The 18816-nt window shown below is 37.7% G+C and overlaps 1 protein-coding gene across 3 annotated transcripts; it reads left to right on the top strand.

Annotated features, from left to right (window-relative positions):
- Nucleotides 1–1938: 1938 nt before the first annotated feature.
- piga (phosphatidylinositol glycan anchor biosynthesis, class A) lies at nucleotides 1939–18569 on the top strand. 3 transcript variants are annotated; one of them, XM_028022841.1, is made up of 9 exons: nucleotides 1942–2126; nucleotides 3462–3575; nucleotides 4834–5057; nucleotides 5145–5306; nucleotides 6879–7149; nucleotides 11472–11604; nucleotides 11939–12071; nucleotides 15755–15961; nucleotides 16954–18569. In XM_028022841.1, exons 3-9 carry the CDS (start codon nucleotides 4869–4871, stop codon nucleotides 17191–17193), a joined length of 1335 nt encoding a protein of 444 aa, XP_027878642.1. In that variant the 5' UTR covers nucleotides 1942–2126; nucleotides 3462–3575; nucleotides 4834–4868; the 3' UTR covers nucleotides 17194–18569. The 3 variants fall into 3 exon arrangements, with proteins under 3 accessions (XP_027878641.1, XP_027878642.1, XP_027878640.1); XM_028022839.1 differs by having other exon boundaries at nucleotides 1943–2126; nucleotides 4834–5306; XM_028022840.1 differs by lacking the exon at nucleotides 3462–3575 and having other exon boundaries at nucleotides 1939–2126; nucleotides 4834–5306.
- The last annotated feature ends 247 nt before the right edge of the window (nucleotides 18570–18816 follow it).

Raw genomic sequence — 18816 nt, 5'->3', positions numbered from 1 at the left:
TGAATCAATAAGCTGCAGCCACACCTTAATATTTTTTACAAGCTTTGCTCATCAGGAAAGGACTGTTTCTGCCCATTTATCTTACATAATAACTCAAGCTCAGTCAGATCGGATAGGTTTATAGTCAGTTCTTAACACAGAATACAAATCATATGAATGCGCTATGATGTAAAACATTTCCTTGTAGCTTCTTGTTTTGGGAAGGTGAATCTTTTGATAGGATTGTCTTGCATTTATTTCCGTCCATCTTGCTATAAACTCTGAGCAGTTACGAAGTGAAACTTTTCCATTGTTTATTGCATGTAGGTCAAACTTTTACTAACTGTGGTCTCTTTTTACCAGAGCATCTCCTTCCACAGGATTTCTGTGTTTTACTTATGGCAGTCTGTATTACGGTAAGCAGCGGCATCTTTTCTGACCAATGCTGTCTTCGTCCCGCCTGTCAGCTTAGATTGGCAGCCATTTTTTGGTTGCAGTCATGCTGTTTGTTCATTCCAGTTTCAGATGACAGGTTGAACAGTTCACTCTCATGTCCCCACAGCGAGGGATATGAGGATATGGACGGGATATGCTGTGTTCCTTAGTCCTCTTGATGCAATTTGTTCTGTAACAAAACTCTAAGACCTTCACTGAAAACTCTAATTAATAGTGAGAGTAAATCACAAACTAATTTACAATATTTGCTTTTTACTTTACCAATAATGCTTGTGCTTTATTGTTTTTCAGGGCATCAGATTAAACCTGGCTGAATACAAATATGCACATCATTTTCTCAACAGATGGAATCTGTGAAATCTAGTAGCAAAATTATTTTTTTCACTAGAAAGTTAGCTGACAAGTCTTTCTCGTGTTACATAAAGGAGCTCTATGTTTCACGTCATGTTTTATGGTTAAAAGAAGGAAATGAAAGTTTATTAAACAAACAAGCAGCAAATTGTAACAAGAATTTTTTTTCCTATGAAATCAGTGTTTTATATCAGTGTTTTAATTGTGACATAAAAAGATTCACAGTACATATTTTGTAGCCCCTTTCCTTTGCTTTAATGCGCCAATTAGAACCTTAACTTCAGTAAAGTGTGACAGATTAACAGGATTTCTTATTTCACAGTGATACCAGGGCTCAAGATACATTAAACGAGAAAGCAAAAACAAAAGACTCTTGGTAGAAAGTATTTCAGGGCTAACATTTTTATTTGTTCCTAAGGCGAAAGAAGAGTCATGTATTTTCTTTTTTTTCATTTCACACTTGGTTGGCCATGACCTTTTATTCCCTTTTTTATTTACTTCCTTCCTTTACTTCCTGACTCAACAGTTTTTCTTGGATGACCCCGATGAAGCCCACCATCAGAATCATTCTAGTATCTTTTTTTTGCAAGGGTTTTATTGGAGGAGTCTAGCATTGTTCAATATTCTCCCTAAAAATATTAACAATCAAAATGTTTTACTTTGGCGGTAAGGAATAACTAAAGGGATTAAACCTCTTGAATGTCTTACAAAAGATATATACTCTCAATTAAAAGAAAATTGAACAATACCCTATGTACATCAACCTAACGAAATGTAGAGCTAAAAAAGATTAGAAAAAAATAAATGTTATTTTTCATTAAACAAAAAATATGTGGTACTCCAGATGATGACATGCATGGAAACAAATAACCCAATAAAATTTGTTGCACATATACATATGGAAATGAAGTCACTGTGACAAAAGTGATATATCTGATCAAATGAAAATAGATTTGTCTCCTGAAAATGTACATTTTAAATACAATGATCAGAAATAGTTTTTACATCTAGGTGAAGTGAACATTATGGTGTCAACTCAGATTAATGCTGTAAAACAAAGAGCTGCACATTCTGAGCCAGTAAGTTAATTTTTCTCAGATCGATTCAACGACCTTTCACAAAATCAAAAAACAAACAACTTGTGCCACTCAAAGAGACATTAGGTGTTGATGGGAGAGCTGGCTGAGAGCTTGTTGCGTCAGCAGTCCTTTGGTCGGGCTTGTTAAGACACATTCTGATGATGATAGATCAGATCAGAATCATGACAGTCTGGAGGTCCTGTGGGAAGAAAGTGAGTTTCTGCCTCTTGATTCATTTCTGCAGCATAGCAGTTTACCAAGGTGATTCACCTAATCTGTTAGTGGTTATATTCTGTATCTGATTTGATTTATAATAGGTTGCACTGAATTGTAACAGAACGATTATAAAACACCTGACATTTAGCTCCAAACCCAAACATGTAGTGTTTGGGTTTGGAGCTAAATGTCAGATGGATATGATACAAGTGCTGTTGGCTCGGGTATGATGACAACTGTTCTAGAAACGAAAGTTGACATATCATCTTACTTGACCTCTTTCCACTATAGCTTCTGCCTTCGTTTACTGTCAAAAGAGAAGTCTGAAAAGATAAATGACATTGTTGTCAATAACAGGTTTCAGTATTCCATAAACGCTGCCATCTGTTGAACTGGATTAACCACTAACAAAGTGTGGCAATAACAAAATTTACCATTCAAAGGGCATTATAGTTCATTTTTACAGCTACGTTACAATTTTTAGTTATAAATTATGTTTGTAACTTGGGAATTTATGTCTGTTCAATAAATTAAACAAACTTTTGGTGTTAACTTCTCAAAACATTTAATTATCTAGCATATTTAGAAGCAACATTTAAAATAAAAATTCAATTAAAAAAAATCATTTAAAGAGCAAACTAAGGGTGCAAAGGATTTTTACTAATAGAAAATATTTTCTATATTTATGTTTAAAATAATACAAATCGGTTGCTGATGTTTTGTTTCCATTTTGTACAAAATTTACATCATTTTATGATGTGTTGGGTAACTTTTCATTTTTTCTTTTCATTTTTTCATTAAAATTTCTAAATGTTTTGTAAATCTGGGATGCTTTGACTAGACAGTAATTATTAAAGACATTAGTAATGATATGGAGATATCATAAAAGCAATTTTGACTAGTCAAAATTACAGTTCGAGATATTTCTAAGTTAGTTTTGTCTAGACATTGTTTGCATACAAGATATCTGTAATATTTTTCACCAGTCAAATCTTATTTTATTTTTATATGTCCTATATTAGAATACATTTAAGATATCTTTAATATTGACGTAATTTAAGAATTATGGCTAGTCAAGAAATCGACAATGGATCAAATGGATTTACAAATTAATTGTAAATCTTACATCATTTATACTTGTCAGAATTTTATTAAATATATTTCAATTAGGTATTTTGTCTAACTAAAATATAATATATTACAGCTACAAAATAGTTATTATTTATGTAGCAATTAACTATTACATAAATTATTAACTATTATTTCAATTCATTAACCAATTTCACTTATCTGGATTTTGTGGTTAAACTGATTTTATGTTTAACGGCATGCCATACCTCCGTGTAGTTTCACTTTTGCGTCATCTCCGTGTCTCCATAGGATGTTTTCAAGGGGGCGGCTATTCGATTAGCATGGAGGTAGTAACTGAAAAACGACGCTAAAAGTCCAAATGTCTGCGGTTTAACAAGTTGTGACAAGTCATTTATGTCAAAGGTAAGACAGACAGGATCACAGAAATGTCAAGTTGTTGTCGCCAAGAGGAAAAAAACCCGGATGGTAAATGATAATGCTAATGAAACAGTTAGCTGGGTTGAATGGAAGTAAACACGGGTTTATTACCTTAAACTTGAGGTAAAATGTTTTTAGATTATGCGTTTGTACCGATGGGGGTCCACTAGTTACGTTGGGGGACAGATTTAGTGAGGGGAGAAACCCGCTTTTAAAACAAGCGTCATAGCAAGCAACTACACATAAAAGCTGTTTTGACAGCGACTGACATATGAAAGCACTTGTCATCGAGGTTTTTATTCTGTTACAGATATCAAAAACATATTTAACATTAAATGTGTGAAGCTTTTGAACTGTTTTAAAACTGTCTAATGCCAGTTTTGTTTCTAATACATAATGCAAGTATCTCAAGTCATCAGTCTGGGAAAGTATGGAGGTTTATATCCATCCCACCATCGATTTGCCCATCCTTCATTTATCCATTTGTCCATCTGCATGCATTATGTGGTTTCTACAGATTCTGCCATCATTCACTCATGTATCTTTGGCTATGATCCATCTATCCATCCGCTCATCCGTCCATCCACTTTTTCAACAATCCATCCATCCATGGATCTAAAAATCTGGCAAAAAAAGAGAGGATACACTATGAATTTTGGAAATTTGAAGAATTTTGAATGTCAAAAATGTTTCAGAGCCCAGGCACCAGCTGGTAATTTGGTATCAATTGGATAAAATAGCAATTGGCTACTTAATATTTGTTTTCCAGATCTGGAATTTCATGTCATTCCTAGATTTCTTTTTATTGGAAATATGCATAATCACCTTGTGCTTCATCAGGCAACAAAGAATTAAAGATAATTTTGACTGTATGAATTATCGAGGTGACAGCTTGAAATAGTTAAGTTAAACTTTGACCCTACGAATATTAGAGCACATTTGATTATGTGGATTCAGTCATTCAGAGCGTGACAGTAATCAGTTCTGAAGTAAAAGAATACATAAGTTAGAGAAACAAGCAAAGTTAATCAAAGTCTTTGACCATGAGACTATTTTTAAGTCGAGGCTTAAAACTTTCCTTTTTGATTGAGTTTGTAGTTATGTGTGTACTGTAATATATTGATTAAGTATATTATCTTTCAACTCTGTTAGCTTCGTCTAGTAAATTTTCCTTTGGGTTGGTTGTTTTCTATCAGGTGTCTCTGTCTGATTCTTTATTTTATCTCTTATATAAATGTTTCAGGACTGACTGACTTCAAACCAGCAGAAGACTGAACAATGGGCCAGAGAAGGAAAGTTGGATCTACGAACACTCCCTCATCTCAGAGTGAATCTGCAGACGCTTCCAAGGTCCACAGCCGGAAGCACAACATCTGCATGGTGTCAGACTTTTTTTATCCAAATATGGGAGGAGTAGAAAGTCATATTTACCAGCTGTCTCAGTGTCTGATCGAAAAGGGACACAAGGTGGTAATCGCCACGCATGCCTATGGCAGTAGGAAAGGTGTCCGGTACCTGACCAATGGCCTGAAGGTCTACTACCTGCCCCTGCAGGTGATGTACAACCAGTCCACAGCCACCACCTGCTTCCACAGCCTCCCTCTGCTGCGCTGTGTTTTTGTCAGGGAGCGCATCACCGTGGTGCACGCACACAGCTCCTTCTCTGCAATGGCCCATGATGCACTGTTCCACGCCAAGACGTTGGGCCTGAACACGGTACGTGACCTGACGTCTTGGATGTGTGTAGTTTCATCAGCTGCAGGTCATTTATTGTTAAAACTAAAATACTGGTGACTTCAGTCAGACTGTTTTTGGCCTTATCTGTCCTGATTAGGGAGTGAAAAAGGTTTCACAAATCCCAAACATGGTTGTAAGAATTCTGCTATTAGTTGAGAATAATCTAGTCCAGGTTTGAAGTGTCTAGGTGTTATAATTTTGGAATTAGAGAAGTTCTAGTGTGATCCAGAGGCAAAAAAAGTGGTGAAATCAACTTTATTGAAGTTCCACAAATCCCAAACATGGTTTTAAATATTCTGCTATTACAGCAGAATAATCCAGTCCAAGTTAGAAGTGTCTAGGTGTTGTAGTTTTTTTTAACTAGAGTAAATTAAAGATGTGTAAGGTAGTGAAAAATTAGGTAGAATTGATCTTTTTCTTATAAAAAATCACAAAAGACATAAAATATGTAACAAGCTTTTTAAAGGAAAATTACAGTAATTGTACTCTTGATACAACAAGGCATATGATCTATTCATTCTAGCTGTTTCTACAAGAGCTAGACTTTACCTCCTTTCTGGTCATTTTATTGAAGTTTTGGTCTTTTTAATATTTTTCAGTATCTTACTTTTCTCTGGACAATCTAGATATGATGTATCTTAGGGTACTTTCACACCTGATAGTCTGGTAGACTTGGTTCCATTAGTGTCCAAATTTGCAACATTTGTTACATTTTCAGGTGGTTCACACAGCACTGTTTCAAATGAACTAAACCCTTTGAAAAACCTGTTTGCTCCCCTCCTCACCTGTGGTGGCGCTTCAAAAAGAACCACTGAAGCATACAACATGAAAACCTATGAAGAAGACACCGATACAAACTTTTTTCTTCAAGAAATGCACACAAATGGAGTGATGTCAGATTTTAGTGGCCACCATCTCTTTTGTCTTTGGTAAAAGACCACAAGATATTTGCCTCACTAGTGCCAGAGACACACACTTGTTCTGGTTGTATTTACCCAGAATGCCCTGCGCTTGTAGTCCACTTCTTGCTTTTGGAGCGGCGTGTTGTCTTCTTGGCATCCATATATGGATTCGAACTGCACCAGAGTTCACTTCAACCAAACTGAGACCTAGGAATTTAGGCTAACCAGAGTTTGCGAACTAGAGATCAATTGCGCATTCTCACTTGCTGAAGTAAACCGGACTTTATAGGTAAATGAACCAGAGTTTGATTAAAGCGGACCAAACAGGGCTGGTGTGAATGCACCTTAAGTTAGTGATCTACATTCACTGAGGAATATTAAGGGACACTGCTGTTTACAGTAACTGATACTAGTAACTAACATAAAATGCTGACACATTTTCTCTGTTTTAAATAAATAATACATTCTTTCTCTCCCACAAAATGAAATGTATCCTCTGCTGCTAATATAAATAATGCATCTTTAATGTTTCCTGGAAGGCTATAGTTTTGATCCCAGGAAATTATACCATTTAAGAGAAATCAGAATCTGACCAAACTCTTCTCATTTCATCGCTGTTATAAACATAAAAACCTTTTTTTCTCTTCAGGTGTTCACTGACCACTCTCTCTTCGGCTTTGCTGACGTCAGTTCCGTGTTGACCAACAAGCTCCTGACCGTGTCGCTGTGTGACACCAACCACATCGTGTGCGTCTCGTACACCAGTAAGGAGAACACGGTTCTACGGGCAGCACTCAACCCAGAGATTGTGTCCGTTATCCCCAACGCCGTCGACCCCACGGATTTCACCCCGGACCCTTCACAGCGTCCACCCGACCGGATCACAATTGTTGTCATCAGCCGGCTTGTCTACCGTAAAGGTACAGCTATACTGAGGGTCTTCTTTGGGTTATTTCTGCCTTCTTTTCTGCTTACAGTTTAAGAGGCTTTGTGATTTAGAGAAGGAGCCAAAATTCAGTTAAAGCCAGTCAGAAAGTAGCTGACTGGTCTCAATATAAACTCATCTGAAGCCTTAATTGTGACTTGAAAATTAAAAAGTGGCCAAAATGACTGGCACCTCAAAATTACTGCCATGTACTACTTTGGCTCTGTCTTATTCCATTAGTTTGCAACTATAAATGGTTCCAAACTATAAAAAAAATTAGAGGTGCTAAAAATCTACCCAAAGTTTCCAAAATGGTTGCATAAAATTTATTAAAACCTGTTTATAGCGATGAGGAATAATAAACGTTAAGCTTCTGTATTCCTGGGTTCGATTCCTGGCCCGGGGTCTTTCTGCATGCGTGGGCTCTCTCCAGGTACTCTGGCTTCCTCCCACAGTCTAAAAACATGACTGTCGGGTTAATTGGTCTCTCTAAATTCTCCCTAGGTGTGAGTGTGTGTGTTTGTGCATGGTTGTTTGTCCTGTCTGTCTCTGTGTTGCCCTGCGACAGACTGGCGACCTGTCCAGGGTGAACCCCGCCTCTCGCCCAGAACGTTAGCTAGAGATAGACACCAGCACCTCCCGGCCAAACTAGGGACAAAGGTGTTAGAAAATGGATGGACGGATGGAAGCTTCCGTACTCACGAGAAGTAGCAAATGCTGTCCTAGTTAAACCAGTTTTAGTACTCGGTTTAAATGTTGCCATTGTTTTTGCATGGGTACGTGTGTGATGCAACACAGTGATAGTAAAAGAACAAACATTTACTTAAGGGTTTGTCTTACTGAAGGGTGAACTGAAACCAGTGAGGCAACCTCTCTAGTTCCAGAGAAATTTTGATCTGTATGTCAAGATCCTGGAACTCTGTCAAGAAGTTAACAGTCTGTGGCACCATTTCAAGTCTTGTGGCATGGAAATAATTATGCGTGGGGTGTCCTGACTTGTGAGGACATTAATGTCACAAGGTGTCCTTGCGAGAATACACCTTTTTGAGTTGTGTAATCCAGAAGTACAGAAAATCTTCGAGCATGGGATAGATTCTCTCAAAACACTTGTCTTACATTGATCCTAGACATGCATTTTATAATACATGACTAAATTTAGCAGAGTATTTCTAGACAACTGTTGGGCTGTTACAGTAATAATAACTGATGATAGATGCTGGAAGCTTTGCAGAGGAGCTTCAGCAGCAACAGCAAAGCTTACTGGACTATGGAAAACGATGGCATCAGTGCTTTCCTGGTGTCCCTCTCTTCTACTGTCCTTCTGTCTTTCATCCACGTGTGATTCTGTTTGTTCTGTGTTTTTTTGTGTCTTTCCTTTCGTTTTCATTCTTTAGTCAGAAAAACTGTGCCATTTTTACATTAGATAAGTGTAAGAACCTTTATTTGAAAACAGAAAGTAAACGTTTTTTTAAGCATCATGTGTAGCCAATAAAGGCGGGATAGAATGGTAGGGTTAGATATACCCGACTCAATTACTGACCCAAAGTATAGAAGTATTATCAGTCGATGTCACGCTGCGTCAGCAGCCACTCTGCTGATCATGTCGCCTTCAGAAGGCAGTCAAGAATACATTATTCTAACTATTTAAACTATTTACACTTACACTAATAAAATAATTGACAATTCACCTCCAGCGATCACCTCTCTCTCCACCCGGCGTATCTCCCACATGAAAATCTGCGGCATCTACAGTTGTCAGAGGTTTTATTTTTAGCACAGCGTCTCTGTACCTCGTACTGCCTTCGGTTCAACCCATTGCATTTTGAATTTCTGAAGGCTTAGTTTCTCATCTGCCTCAGCTGCATATACAATGATAGCTGTAGATGCAGCTACATCTTAATTTTCTCACTAATAAAGACAAAATAGGAAGAAATAATTGTATTCCATTTATCCTTTGCAAGCAAAATATAAATTCAGCTTTTTAAAAATATTCCTACTAAGTGACAACACCTGCCACAGACTTTTGAGCTATTTTCTCTCATAATTTATCGACTCACCTGCATTTAATTCTTATATGGGTCATATAGACGCCTCTCATTCACTAATGTCAATTTGATTTAAACTAACTTATTTTATTACGCTGTGATAAACAGTTGAAGTACGCCCACAACATGCTAGCTAATGTTAAAACAGCAAGATAAAGGCGGGAAACCATGGTAACCAGTGAGCATTTAAATGTCGGCCTGGTTCTTGCTGCAGTCGAGTTGCACACGCATGACACATAACCCCTTTATTCTGATACCTTTAATGTAAACAGCAATGCATTAATGTAGATTAATGTTGATGTTAGGGACTCAAATCACAGTGTGTGTGGACTGACAAATATGGGCAGATATTTAAATGAAGAAATCAAGAATGAAACCCCAAAATCCAGCATCAGAGCATCTCAAAATAAAACTGGTTCTTCTGCCCGAGAGCATTATACAACAAAGAACAAATTCTGCCCTGCACATTCTCATTCATCTTTGCAAATTGTTGGCACTTTCTGACTGTTTCATAATCTTATAATGCCACGTCACCTACTACTTTTACAGGAAATATGTAAGTGAACAGGCTTATCAATGTGCCTTTCATTGTATTAATTATTACCCTTGTTGCTGCCAATAGTATCTTTCATTAAAGAGTCATATGCAATCTGTTATCTCCACGTTTCTCTCTAATAAAGTTGATGTTTAATAATATTTAACCTCCGTTTAATGTCTAAAGTTTAATTTTGTTTAAAAAATTAACCGAACATTAAGTGAAAGTGCTTTCACTTTTATCACTTGATAAAAGCACTTTTATCAAGCGCTTTCACTAATACCGTACACCTTGTGCAAACCTACAATGGTATTAACAGCTATAAAATCAAACATGCCTTTGTGTTCCACCTCAAACTTTATCATCTTTATCTTTCATCCGTGACGAATCAGATTGTGGTGGTGTTGGAATATACAACATCCATGAATTTTGAAGACGCTTCGTCTCAACTACCACATCAAGCAAAAACTGACATGTGAATCGACTTTAGTCTTTCTCTAGAGGTCTAAAAAACACCCTTTGTGTTAAAACTTAAATATATAAACAATGTATTTTCCTTGCCATCCTGACGAAAAGTGCAGGACACGTTCTGTTCTGTTGCCAAGAGCTTGTACTTGATTGGAGCATTGAACCTGTTCCAAAATCAACAAAAGTGCACGCAAAAGGTGTTCATATCACTTGGTCTTTTTCAACTGTTCTATGAAGACATTGGAGATTTGCTACAGAACATTAATGAACAAACACCATCGTTAAAACATAAACCCACATGAAATAGGTCAATGACGAGATGGGGAGAGGTTTAATGAACAAGTTTGGATATTTCACTGAGCTCTGCTCAGTTGGCAATCTGAAGATTCAAATGAAATGCTTTTTACTGGAAACGTAGCTAGATGTATCTGTCCACCTTAACCAGGGCGTCCATGCATCCTTTAAATTATGTATCTAAAATACAATCTACAGTACAGACCAAAAGTTTGGACACAACTGTGTGTCCAAACTTTTGGTCTGTACTCAGTTCAGACCAAAAGTTTGGACACACTTTCTCATTGAATTCAAACTTTTGGTCTGTGTGTCCAAAAGTTTGGACACACAGTTGTGTCCAAACTTTTGGTCTGTACTGTATATACAGTCAGAGAAGAGCACATTCGATGCCAAGAGCGTCAGGCATATTCCAGAAATATGAGTTTTGTTAAGTTTGATTGTAATACATCAGGACCAGGAATGACATTAAAAATAGTCTTAAAAAGTCATAAATGTGACTTGCTGAAACCTGCAGATGCCCTTTAAACGGACAGGCCAGGGCAACGCTGGAGCAGCTACAGAGATTGGCGGCTCCGGTGGAAGAATCTTTCATTTGGATTCTTCCACCTTACAGAAATCTGGCATTTATAGAAGAGAGGCAAAACAAAATGAGTACACACAGAGATCATTGTTTTCAAGTCTTTATTTCTGTTAAATATGATGAGTTTTACTTGTATCTAATGAAAACATGATATTGAATATTAGGATATTATAAATAACCATTTTTTGCCACAGAAATGTGGGCTAAATTAAAAGTATATTTCATATCTACTTAAATTTTATTTTCAAAGCATTTTTTTGATCTGACAAATGAGCCTCATGAGAAAACGTATCCTAATTCACTGAATGTCCACCTTAAAAATAATATTGTATGCTGAAAGTACAGTAGATGGCTGGTTAGCTCTAACTGAGTTCATGTTCTGTATCCATGTTCAGGAATTGACCTGCTTGGTGGAATAATCCCAGAACTTTGCCTCAAACATCCCGATCTGCATTTCTTAATTGGCGGTGAGGGACCGAAGAGACTCGTGCTGGAGGAAGTGAGAGAAAAATACCAACTTCATGACAGGTACTGCTGGACGGTTACAAGACCTGATATCATCCAGGGACAAGAGTTCACTTAGTTTTGTCTCTTAAGGGGACAGTCAGTTTGCATTAAAATCATTCCTAAGAAGAAGGTCTGGTAGAAGCAACACTTTATCTCCTGGTTAGACCTGCTCTGTCAGTGTGGCTCAAAACATTTTTGAGCTTAAATCTGTCAATGCTTTTTGGCATTTAATCAAGATAAGCATTTTCCCAGAACTACGTTTGAGTTTTTCTTGGCATGTCTTGGTGAGACTGATCGTAAGTCCCGACATCGTCCTCACCAAATTCATCTGGATTCTGTTACCGTTTTCCTGCAGGGTACGTCTGCTCGGTGCCCTGGAACATAAAGACGTGCGAGGCGTCTTGGTTCAAGGTCACATCTTCCTTAACACATCGCTGACCGAGGCCTTCTGCATGGCCATCGTGGAGGGAGCCAGCTGTGGACTGCAGGTGTGCTCTCACTCAAAGCTTTTTAAGGGTTATTAAATCAGAAGGATCTGCCAATAACAATCCCAAATACGGAGTAAACAAGAAGTGGTTTCCCTTTCGAATGAGAAGAGAAACCATAAAAGAAAACGCAATTCCATGTGTGATGGAAAAATAGTCTTGTCCTTTAGTTTGTCTGGGAAAGTTTCACTTCTATTTTTAGTGTGGTTGCATTGGCACATGTCTCCCATCATTGTGTTCCGCTCTGGTCAGGTGATGCAACAATAATCGCAATAATTCATGTCGGCACACAAAGCAAATTGAGAATGAATGTTTTATTACTCTCCATAAGGACATCACCTTGTTGCTCAACTTTAGTGAAATATAGAAAATATCAGAAAGTAAGATTAATATAATCTTTAAATACTGACTGTAAAAGGGAGAAAAAAATAAGTGATTTCTAATCTGCTTCAGCCAGGTTCAGTTATAAGCTACACTCACATAGACAAATACTAAAATTAGCATTAGAGTACAAATTTTTTTTGTGTGTGAACGTGCAAGTAATAGGATATGCAATTATGTTCAGACTAATTGCAATCCAACATGAATAACCAGATCACTTATTGTTTTTGGGATACTGCACATTATATTTCTACAGGGTTAATCATTTATTAATAAGTGTAGTAGAGTGATAGAAAACCAACAGATTCAACAGTCACGACGTGGTCCGGCTCCACCTGTCTAACTGGATTCTTTTATTGAAGTGGTGCTCAATTAAACACAAAAGGTGTGTAGAGTTTAATCAGCAATGTGGTTCATTCTGTGGGAAACAGGCGCCAGTCTGATCAGCCTTATGTACTTGATCTGTCTCCAGAGTAAAATGGGTCGTTCCACGTTTAAAAAGTTGACTAGAGGTAATTATATATAGACGAGTGTAGAAAAAATGACGGTTGCTCTGCTAAAATGATCTCTGCAGTTTTAAAATGGCGGCCGAAACCAGAAAGATGGCAATGAGATCAAAAATGTACAAAAATGTAGCAAAAATGGCAAAAACTCAGCTGCTGGTTTGCAACAAAGTGATTAAATACAATGTGCTGTTGTCTCATTGTAAGTGACACCAAGCCACAAATAGCTCCTGCAGATCCCATTCATGGGGAAAAAAACTACATAATCATTCTGGACTGGAATAACTGGCCGGGTCTACGTATTCCCGGAAGCAGCTGATGATTCAGAAAAGGCTAAGCTGTAAATATGTTTTCAGTTCATGCAGTATCTATTTCAACTTGTAAAGAAACATCAACACAGAGTTTCTGAACAGTGCTATAAATACTAATAATCTGTGCATGGAAATAAAATCTATTTTGAGCTTTATCCAAAATTTTAAACGCTGATATTATTTTGAATACGAGTGTATGTAATGATTTAATGAAGCAGCAACATAAATGAATGCACATCTCAGCAATCAGCTTCTCAGTAACAGTGGAGGTCAGCTGAGCATGTCCTAACAGAAACTGGATTATGCAAATGGACATTTGCATCAGACTATCAGGGAATAATAGTCTGATGACAACACCAGAGGAAATGATCCGTTTGGTGGCTAATCTAGCATGTTGGATTGTCTCATAAACCGAACAGCTGATGATAAATGTTGCAACTATAGCACTATTATTTTCAGTCCCACGTTTTAAGAAATGCGGAAGCAGTCTTCCCTCCAATAAACTGATGGTTGATTCTAAAAACTGGCTCTAGTTCATCTGGTGACTTGTTCAGATTGACTTATGTAGCTAAAAGGACTAAAAACTGTTTACTGAGCAGCAGTGGTCCTATTGCTCAATCAGGAGATCGCCATACTTTTATCTGAAATGCTGATCTAGGGGAAAGAAATCAAGATGCATGGGTTTCAATAAAATGACAATTTATTTGAGATCTATAAGAAACTTGTTCTGTTTTATTATGTTGGATTATTTTGATAGTTCTTCTGTCTTTCTTGTTATGATTTTAACAATTTTTGTGAAGTTACCACAAAAACCTCAATATATTTCGTTGGGTTATTACGCAACAGACCAACACAAAGTGGGGCATGATTGTAAAGAAGAATTTAAAGGATAATTATTTTTTGTTTATAATAAATTTAATTCTGAAAACTGTAATGTTTGTGTTCAGTATTTTGCAGAAGTAAATTTCACTTCTCGTGTAGCTGCAGATCTTTTGGGTTATGTCTCTGCCAGCTTTAGAAACTTAATAGACTTGACATTTTCACCATTCTTTGCAAAATAGCTGAAACCCAGTAGAATTTGATGGGGACCATTTTACATTTGACATTTTACCACAGATTATTAATTAGATCTATCTTTAGACTTTGACTGGGCCATGCTTCGGTAGGTTTGCAGATGAGTTGCACTTGCTCCACTGATGATGATTCAAGCACATTGTTTTATAACCTGCTTTAAACTTCTTCACTTTTGTATCCCGTCTCCTGTTCTCCTCGGTCTTCATGAAGCTCTTTGTTCACCTATGTTCTCTAACAAGCCTGTAAGGCAGGTGTGTCAAACTCATTTTCATTTTGGGCCACATCTACATCATGGATGTTGTTACGACCCGGCTCGGGTCGTAACAACAGTTTATAGGTTTATACAGTTTATAGGTTTATTGTTTGGGTTCAACAAAAATAAAGGGGGTAAAATTAACAATAGTCAAAATGTAGAGACTAACAAAAGGATACTAAACAAAACAAGGCCCCAAAACAATCAGGTGTAAGTCAAAGACTTTAACCAAACAAAATAGACTTTCAGAACAGGGTACACAAAAACAACCTACAAATCTCTAACAGAGAATCAAAGATCCCACACGGGGACAAAGTGAGTGGCACAAGCTATCCAAGCTAACAAAGGTTGTCAGAGCTAACAAAACATGGTTACAGCAGTCACCCAAAAACCCCTAACAAAGTGGCAAGCTGTTTCAACAAAGAAACAGCCGCGCCTTCTCCCAGGATGTCCTTGGTTCTTAAAGGGAGGCCTCAACAGTGATTGGTGGAGCCGGCAATTGATGACCCAATCACGGTAGGCCTCAGGGTGTAGCACAGGACAAGCAGGGCAGCACCCACTTCCAGGTGGAGTCAATCTGATTAGCCACTGAAAAACAACAAACACAGAAAGAAAAGGCCACTGGCCGTAACAGATGTGCTCCAAGGGCAGAATGTATTGACAAAACTTTCCGTTAAACTGTTAAAACATTTTAGTTTTCTCTGTGATCGATTAGCGCTTCTTAAAACGTAGCAATTTCTAGTATCTTTCTAAATTGGTGTAATTTGAATCTGTACAAATGAAAACTGAATTGACTGATAAAGTAATATTTAAGTACACAACTGTTATCTTAAAGTTTAATTTATATGGCCCTTTAATATTGAGAGGGCCAGTTGTGGCCCGCGAACCCTGAGTGTGACACCTGTGCTCTAAGGCCTCCAGAGAAAAGCTGCATTTCCACACAGGAGATCCCTGTTCACCAATTACACAACATTTACATGAAATGTGGATGCTCTTGATTTTATTTAGAACTGTCATAGTCATAACGGAGCAGGTTATGACACCTGCTCCGTTTTTCCACTCTATTAGTGTGACGATATGTGATACCAAGAAACTACTTTGACTCATCTAAGGTATTGACATGTCGGACTCGATGAGATCCTGAACATGTTTCTTTTCCGTTAGGTGGTGAGCACTCGAGTGGGTGGAATTCCAGAGGTGTTACCTGAAGATCTGATCACACTGTGTGAGCCGACCGTTCGCTCCTTGTGTGCCGGTTTGGAAAAGGTAATTGCCAAGCAGAGGTCTGGCTCGGTGCCCTCTCCCACCTCCATCCATTCTCGGGTGAAAAACCTCTACACATGGAAAAATGTGGCCGAGAGGACTGAAAAGGTAAGACTGTAAAGTAACGCAACATCCTCTGGCTATGTCTGGGAAATTCCCAAAAAAAGATAAATGAGTTTTTGCTTGTTTTAGGTTGGTTCTTGTTTGAACTTGACATGAATGCAGGCAGCTGTTGCCACATTTGCAGACATGCAAGCAATCATTCGTTTTTGCAGTAGCATAATTTCACCCCTCCAAAAAAAATCGAAAAATCTTTTTTAACACATCTTTACCAAGGGTCCCAATAAATGTGGAAATTTCTGGATAATACTGCAAGAAAACAAAATTGGGTCAAAGTGAAACTAAAGGTCGAAATTCAATTGATTCAGAGCCAAATCCAAAGAGAAAGTAGACGGCTGTAGCCATAACAAAATGGAAGTAAAGGTTTCTTGGACTGGGAGTGCTTTAATTACATGCATTCTTTCATAACTTCTGAGATTATATTTCATCATATTTGGCATATCTTATCTCAGATATGTTTTGTTTGTAGAAACGATATATAAAGAAAGAAAACATGTTGCAACCAATGAACATAAAATCCAGGAAGTTATTTATGAACATGTTTTACATGTTTTACAGTATAATTTCAGTACAGGGACAGTTTCCTGGATAAGACACATTCAGACGTCACATTTATTCATTTTTTTTATCCCCTAAGAAACACGATGTTTTTGGAGATAATTGAGTCCAAAAATAATAATAATAATTTCGCTCTCTTGCAAGTTCAAACATTGCCTGGTATTAGGCAGGTGCTGACATGCTGCCTTTTGTAATGAAAACTCACACTTTGCAAAACCAACAGAGCCTGCTCAGTTACAACTTTCCACTGTGAGTGGGTAGAGCCACCCACTTTTTCCAACATGATGATAATAGGTGGATGATCTCATTTCGAATGCCTACTGTTTACATTCTCTTTCTGTTTGTGTAGATGTTGATATAGACCACTGACAGATAAAGGTAAATGCTCTACAGTAATTGTCATTGCTCCATTTGACCCCCAGGTGTATGACAGAGTAGCTGGAGAAGAGGTGCTTCCACTGGACAGGAGGTTACGGAGACTCAGGTCTCACTGCGGCCCGGTTGCAGGCTCCCTTTTTGCCCTTTTTGCCGTGCTGGACTTCCTGTTCCTGCTGCTCCTGCGGTGGTTGGCACCCGACCGGCACATGGACATGGCTGTGGATGCCACAGGCCCAAATGGACTGTGGAAGGAGAATAGGAAGAATAGCGATGCTGGTTGCTAATGTGCCATGAAGCGAGTATCAGAAACAAAAATCTCTTATCTTCAGCTCTTGACATCATGTTGCAGGAGCCCAGCTGACGTTGTTGTGACAGCTCCTGAATTCTGAATGTGATCAGGAGAATCCTTAACGGTGTTTACATTTTATTAACAAAAGGGGAGTTTGTGTTAAAGGTGTTTTTGCACTTTTTAAAGATTTATACACCCATATGGTTCAGTGCAAAAAAATCAGTTGTTTCTGTGTACTTCTTTTAAAGCTAAAAGAAGTATAAAGAAACTTCTTTTAAACTGGTCTTGATTTGTAGTTCTGAATTTTTTGGGGTGGACTATCTTCATAGTTTATATATTTACAATTCTGCAGCTTGATAGTTTATTTCTAATCTTTATTTTCTCTCCTCCACATTGTCTGCTTTTTACGCATTTGTTGAAATTGTCACTATATCATGACACTATGGTACGAAACAGATAATCTGAAAAAATCTGTCTTCTCCCAGTGCTCCCAGTGATAAGTACAAACAGCCAATCAAAGCCAGAAGGCAGGCCTTAGCGCCATCAATCGCAAACTAGTGTGGCGCTACTCATCCTCTCTCCCCGTCCCTCTGCCACGCTGCTGCTAGCAAAGCCTGTTATGAATGCTCAGTAAAGTCAGCATGGTTACTGATGATGGTGGTTAAATGGTTTTCCTGTAGCGGTAAGTTGTTTCTCCCCCATTAGCACATTTAGCAGTGAGCATATGAGGTTGATTGACAGCCCTATGACCCTCCTTCTGTTTCGGATTGGTTGTTATTGATCAGGTAGCTCCGGAAAGAGGTGCAGGAGATTGATCTTTTCACAGATTATCTTTCTCATAGCCTACTGTCACGGCATGGTGAAATCATATTGTTCATAAAAGTTACATACTGCAGCTTTGGTAACACTTTATTTGACGGGTTCCTGTCATGAACATAACTGTCATGACAGGTGTTATGTCATGTTTATGACGGTGTCATGACAGTCTTATTCACAACCTGTCAAATAAAGTGTTACCGCAACTTTACTCATCTTTAGCCACATACTGCCCAAGTACCAGAACTGCATACTTGTCTTAAAATGAGCACAAAAAAGCAGGGAGAGTCCAAAGGAAACTGTTGATGAATGTTCACATAGTCTTGAAAACTACTGACCAAGGCAACTGAAAAAACTTGAGACAGAAATCTGACTCTCTGGAAAAGAAGCATAAAGAACTCAGATTTTAAACTTTTGCACAGTGTCATTATTGCACAGAAAGAAAGGGGAATGGAAAACATTTAAATATGCAAAGAACAGAAAAAAAGCTGCAGTATATTGTCTTCTGTTACTGGTGGACTTTGTACGATTTATAAAATTCACTTTTATAAAAAAGCTTCGTCATGAGAGGTTTTTTTCATTTGACCTAAAATCAATCTAGGAAATAAAAGTACTTTTACATTTAAAAACTGTTGCTACCTGTCTTGTTTTAAATTTTTATTTTCTAAAGTTCAAAGATGCTGTGCCAGACGAAGGCATAAAGTTAAAACAGCAACCTGAAAGAAAGTATAATTTTGATGATCATGATGCATAGAAGCAATAAAAGAGGGTAAAACAGGTGCTAATACTTTTCATAAGCACT

Source organism: Xiphophorus couchianus, chromosome 7 (genome assembly GCF_001444195.1).
Source record: "Xiphophorus couchianus chromosome 7, X_couchianus-1.0, whole genome shotgun sequence".
Taxonomy (NCBI): domain Eukaryota; kingdom Metazoa; phylum Chordata; class Actinopteri; order Cyprinodontiformes; family Poeciliidae; genus Xiphophorus; species Xiphophorus couchianus.
The sequence above is the reverse complement of the archived record's forward strand: the minus strand, read 5'-3'. Positions and strand labels throughout refer to the sequence as shown.